At 46.1% G+C, this 6,000-nt stretch overlaps 1 protein-coding gene across 20 annotated transcripts in view; it reads right to left on the reverse strand.

The window, feature by feature from the left end:
• LOC129619879 (uncharacterized) overlaps positions 1 to 5,329 on the reverse strand; it is a 30,894-nt gene extending 25,565 nt beyond the window's left edge. For 9 of the 20 annotated variants that reach the window (XR_008698208.1, XR_008698211.1, XR_008698212.1 and 6 more), the window contains exons 1-2: positions 3,561 to 3,746; positions 1,909 to 2,080 (exon numbers count right to left, since the gene is read on the reverse strand). Coding sequence is in view for 2 of the 20 variants with exons in the window: in XM_055535333.1 (XP_055391308.1) it covers positions 1,909 to 2,080; positions 3,561 to 3,709 (321 nt within the window). In the remaining 18 variants the exon portion in view is untranslated. Of the gene's footprint in view, positions 1 to 290; positions 449 to 1,908; positions 2,081 to 2,696; positions 2,721 to 3,219; positions 3,747 to 4,216 lie in introns of those variants that run through there. The other 11 variants (XR_008698215.1, XR_008698219.1, XR_008698214.1 and 8 more) reach the window with 7 other exon arrangements.
• Between the last annotated feature and the right edge of the window lie 671 nt (positions 5,330 to 6,000).

Below are 6,000 nucleotides of genomic sequence, written 5' to 3' on the forward strand. Positions count from 1 at the left end.
ACTTAGTTCCTAAGGCCTGCTATCTTGCTGCCTTTGGTCATGAAAAGGGTGGGCCACGAGGCAGTGGACAATCCTGCCTGGATGCAGCGACTGAGAAGCCTCCAGACTTTCAATGTGAGGATACATATATTTCAAATTTTTAATCCACTGTATTTGAAACTTCACTTCTGGTTTTCGTAAGGTTCAGCAATACAAGGAATCACATGAAGGGGACAGAACACGTCCCCTGGGTCTACTCTGTGGTGGGCAGTCTTTCTTTTCATAAAGAAACTCATATTTGCTTCTCTCACCTGTGCTCGATGTTAAAAAGGGACTGGAAAGCCCATCTCTTGGCTGTTTGTAGTAGGTCCTCGACACCTAATTAACTTGCCCTGATCAGCACCAAGACGAGACCCAGCTGGACCGGGCATCTTACACCACTAAAGAGTTAATTCTCTTGCCCGATAAGGCATGTCATTCAGGCCTAATGTCTGGTTCTAAGCCCTGACTTTCAACCTGACCCATCTTTGGGGCAGCTTCCCCTTACCCAGACTGTGCTGTGAAACTTAAGAGTTTCCCATTATGCCCATGAGGGGTTTTCTGTAGATGGGTGTGGGTACAACCCAACATGAGCTAAAATCAACAGGACTTGGTTCCAGATTTGTGGGAGCAGAGATGGTGGTGAGAGGGGAGAGTGTCACAGAGCTCCAGCTGGAGTTGCTGCTGGTTACTCCCTGGTGAGCACCAGGTTTGAGTGGAGAGACTGCTTTCTTCATGCTGTGTTTGAGGGGCCTCTGGGACAGCAGAGGGGTGTCAAATCTGGAACTCAGAGGAGGGCTTGGGGCCAAGGATACAGGTTTCTGAGCTGAAGATGGCACTGTGAGCTTGACAGCTTCCCGATAGGTCAAAATTTTCTGTTAAAGGGTGTGTGTGTGTGATGAATAAATATGAACGAATACACTACACCAATATTTCCTTAATGTGGATGGACCTAGAGATTATCATACTAACTGAAATAAATCAGAATGAGAAAGACAAATATATGAAATTGCTTATATGTAGAGTCTAAAATATACAGATGAAATTATTTACAAGTCAGAAACAGACTCACAGACATAGAAAACAAACTGACTGTTACCAAATGGAAAAAGGGATGCTACTGCTACTGCTAAGTCACTTCAGTTGTGTCCGCCTCTGTGCGACCCCATAGATGGTAGCCCACCAGGCTCCCCTGGTCCCTGGGATTCTCCAGGCAAGAACACTGGAGTGGGTTGCCATTTCCTTCTCCAATGCATGAAAGTAAAAAGTGAAAGTGAAGTCGCTCAGTCGTGTCCGACCCTCGGCAACCCCATGGACTGCAGCCTTCCAGGCTCCTCTATCCACGGGATTTTCCAGGCAGGAGTACTGGAGTGGGGTGCCATTGCCTTCTCCCAAAAGGGATGGGGATGGTATAAATTAGGAGTTTGGGATTTGCAGATACAAATCACTATACATAAAATAGGTTAAAAACAACAACAACAACAAAAACAAGGTCCTACTGTAAAAAAATTTTTCCTTGCTATTTACTAAGGGCAAATATATCCCCACTGACCTTCAGGTTCTCCCAGCCTCCTCTGTCATCCTGTCGCAAGATGATTCCCATCTTCCCAGCTGACAGCTAAGCTTTCTGCTTTTCTGCCCCGTTCGCCTGGTCCAGCCGCTCAGTACAGGCAGGACCCCACATCACAGGACTGACCCCGGGCCTGCTCCTGGGAAAGCAGCACCGTGGCTCAGGATTTCACTCTGACTTCTTGCACAACAGACCAGCAGAGGCAAATGTGGCTTGAATGAAGCTAAACTACCTTACAGCTGAGTAAACGAAGGCTCACAACCAAAACCCGACTGGTAGAGGAAGGGAGCCTTCAGGGAAAAATGATTAGCGCCATTTACCTCTTGATATTTCTCTGCGAATGCTGAAAACTTCAGAGCTGCTCCTGTTCCTTGGTGGTTACATATAATTAGGTCATTTGTGTAGAGACGGACAGAGATGAATCTTGGAGTCCCCTTGAAAAAGTTCGGACAGGGGCCAAGTTTTAGGCCCTGGCCTCCCACGGGGGTGATGCTGCACAGAAAACAGAACAACCATCAGAACGACCACTCTGAATTTCTTTCTTTTTAAAGGGTTTCTGTTATCTTGGAGGCCTCCCTAATGTTTTTCAGTGTGCTTCCCACTATTTCTATTGTTCTTATCTAACCTCTTTAACTCTTCTCTTTATTAGTACGGATACATTTTGCTATGAGAATAATTACAATATAATGTAGTAGTAATAGCTATCTATTAAGTGCATATTATTTACCAGAGATTGTTAAAGACATTTAAAACACACAATTTAGTATTTTCACAAAAATCCTGTAAGGTGGTTAACACAACAGAACTGAAGTTCAAATAAGCTGATTTTGCCAGAACAAACCAGCCAGGAAAAGGGCCGTGTTCCATCCCAGATATCTCAGCCTGTGGCCCTGCTCAACCTGCTGCTCTTTCCAGTCCTCTTCGACAGGAAGCCTGCAGCCGCCACTACCACCTGTTCTCAGCTTCTCACCTTAGGTTATCAAAGGAGTTTCCATGCTGAAATTAAAGACTATAATACTTCGTATTTTTTGTACAAAAAAATATGTATTTTTTTTAGGGAGAGGCTTTTTTTTTTTAGAAAAATGAAAAGCCAAGATTTGATATTGACCTTTAATATAATCTCGGAGAAGGCAATGGCACCCCACTCCAGTACTTTTGCCTAGAAAACCCCATGGACGGAGGAACCTGGTGGGCTGCAGTCCATGGGGTCGCTCGAGTTGGACATGACTGAGCGACTTCACTTTCACTTTTCACTTTCATGCATTGGAGAAGAAAATGGCAACCCACTCCAGTGTTCTTGCCTGGAGAATCCCAGGGATGGGGGAGCCTTGTGGGCTGCCGTCTATGGGGTTGCACAGAGTCGGACACTACTGAAGCGACATATCTATCTATCTTTAACATAATCTATCAGCTCATGTGAAAATATAGGGTCCTAAATACATGATGTCCCAAACTGGTTTCTAATCTCTGCTGTCCACCTCTCTCAGCTCAAAGCACCAACCTGAAAAAGGAGGCAGAGTCTTTGTCCTTGGACATGACTTTGAAGTCAGACAGATGTAGTTCTGAACATGGGCTTTGACCATGTGATCTTCACCAAGTTCTTATGCCTTTTAAAACTACTGTGTCCTTACCTGTATTCTGCTACTGCTAAGTCACTTCAATCGTGTCAGACTCTGCACGACCCCACAGATGACAGCCCACCAGGCTCCCCTGTCCCTGGGATTCTCCAGGCAAGAACACTGGAGTGGGTTGCCATTTCCTTCTCCTGTATTCTAGAACCTTTCCAAAGGCATAGTTGGCACAAAGTACAAGTTTGTTCTCATCCCCTTTTCCCTTTGGTTGCTACGTTGAACCCTTAATGATTCTGGAGTCTCGGTAACCACAGTTCTTGTAAAGAGTCAGAGAGTTGGTACCAGCAGGACCTGAAGGACAGGCAGGGTAGGGGACAGGCACCAAGGCCCCTCCTGCTCACAGCAGAAATGTCTGCAGGCCTAGGGTGCAGCTCCTAAGCTGCGGTCTCTCTGGACCTCTTTGGCTGAGGCAGAGAGAAGCCCATCTTGACTTCCACACGTGGCCCCAGAAAGCTGGAGGCGGGGAAAGGAGGCTGTAGGTTCCTCTCATGGGAAGTTGCTGTGAGTAGAAAATGCCAGCATTAGGTTAAATGAGGCTTTCCAGGAGGTGAAGAGATGACTGTCTTCAGCTGTGGTTGTTTTGAACAAATAAATATCTTTTGTTGAGCTCCCCACAGGGGCCACGTGAGAGCCAAGAACAGGTGTGCTGGATACGCGTGGATGGAGAGAAGCTCCTCTAGACCCCAGAGAGTAAGGGTGGAAGGGGAGGTCTCAAACACTAAGGAGATGTGTATTCCTAATGCAGTTTGATTATTCAAGAATGCTAGGAGCCTGGGCAGCTCATGTCTCCTAGGGGGGCCCCAGTTTTATCTGTAAAAGGAGGTGCAACCAGATGAGGGAGAGATATGCCAGTTCTGGTAGTTTAATTCCCAGTGTGTGGGCTTCTTAAGGAGTGCCATGTTGTCTTTTTGCTCCAAGTGTGCCGTGTGGTCCAAGCGACTCACGATTCTTTGTTTTGTTTTTGCTTGAGGATGACTTGAGTTAGGCAATGTCTCACCTGCTGTCTTTCTATCCAGAATTCCCCCATTCTTGGACTGTCCTTCACAAATGCTGTATCATCTGTGTGAAGTTGGAATAGTATTATCACGGCAATGACTCGCATCACCATGCAGTCTGTGATTCTGGTGTATCATTTAAAGTTTTCTCGAAAGTTGTCTTCAAAACAGTCAGCTTGCTGACAAATCCCTTCCAGACCTTTCCAGAATGGTGTGGATTGGGGTTTTCCTTTGGAGGGGACAGAACTGTAGAATTTTAGAGCAGGTAGGTAAATTTCACCAGGATCACCTGGAGGACCCTATTAAAAACCAGCTTGGGCACAGGTGTGGCGTTCTGCCTGCCCTAAAAGTCTTGCAAGTTCTGGCCTCTTATTGGAGCCTTTTGATGCTGCCCCGGGTTCTGCCCCCAGACCTCAAAGCCCCTGATGACCAGTATGTGAAGGACACCTGGAGAAGGAAATGGAAACCCATTCCAGTATACTTGTCTGGAGAATGCCAGGGGCAGAGAAGCCTGGCAGGCTACAGTCCATGGGGTCACAGAGTTGGACACCACCAAGTGACAAAAACACACACACACACACACGATGGAGCTTTCCCAGTGGCTCAGTGGTTAAAAAAATCTGCCTGTAATGCAGAAGCCTCAAGCGACTATGGTTGGATCCCTGGGTCTGGAAGTTCCCTTGGAGGAGGGGATGGGAACCCACTCTAGTATTCTTGCCTGGAAAATCCCATGGACAGAGGAGTCTGGTGGTCTACAGTCCACGGGGTCACAAAGAGTCAGACATGACTGAAGCAACTTAGCACACACACGTGAAGGACAAATTTAGGAAACATAGGACCATTGGTTATAAGGAGGCCAAGGGATTCTTGCAAGAGTGCTATAACAACAAGTTAATGAAAGCAGACAAAATGCAACTATAAAAGCATGTTTGGAATCTCCCTACCAGAAGAAAAACTTAATGCCATTTGTGGTGAACAGATTGGTAAATTGCAGGAGCTGATGCAAGAAGCCACTAATCCCAATGGGCAATTTAGTACTAGTGAGTCTAGGAAACCAAAATTTTAGTCTATACAATAAAGTTTAACAAAGGGAGAGGGTAACAACTCACCGGATCCCATCCCAGAATTTGAATTGATATAGCTGGGGTAGAGACAGAATGCTGCAGTTCTAAGTTCCCAGATAATGTTGATGCTGCTATTAAAGGGACCATTCTTTGAAGTCCCCTTAACTATTCCAACCCCCATTATTAGCAGATGAGAAGGGTGAGTGGCTGAGAAAACTGAACCCAAGAAAAACTAGAACCCAAGTATCCTTGTCCATAGTCCGATGGCTTTCAGTTAAAAAAATCAGCTTTTTTTTTTTTTTTTTTGCTCTAGATCAATAGTTCCCAAACTTTTAATGAGTCAATTAGGGAGTCCGTTAAAATCTGGCTCCAGTAACTCAATACACCTAGAACAGTGAGTCTTAACCTTGGCTGTACATTGGAGTCAGAGATTCTGATGTAATTTATCTGAGCATCAGGATTCTTGAAAGCTCCCCAAGTAACTCAAAGTGAAAGAAAGTGAAGTCACGCAGTTGTGTCCGGCTCTTTGCGACCCCGTGGACTGTAGCCTACCAGGCTCCTCCTTCCATGGGATTCTCCAGGCAAGAGTACTGGAGTGGGTTGCCACTTCCTTCTCCAGGGGATCTTCCCAACCCAGGGATCGAACCCTGGTCTCCCGCATTGCAGGCAGACGCTTTAACCTCTGAGCCACCAGGGAAGCCCAAGTAACTCAAAGAGGGTAA

Source organism: Bubalus kerabau, chromosome 9, assembly GCF_029407905.1.
Source record: "Bubalus kerabau isolate K-KA32 ecotype Philippines breed swamp buffalo chromosome 9, PCC_UOA_SB_1v2, whole genome shotgun sequence".
In the NCBI taxonomy this organism is placed as follows: Eukaryota; Metazoa; Chordata; class Mammalia; order Artiodactyla; family Bovidae; genus Bubalus; species Bubalus kerabau.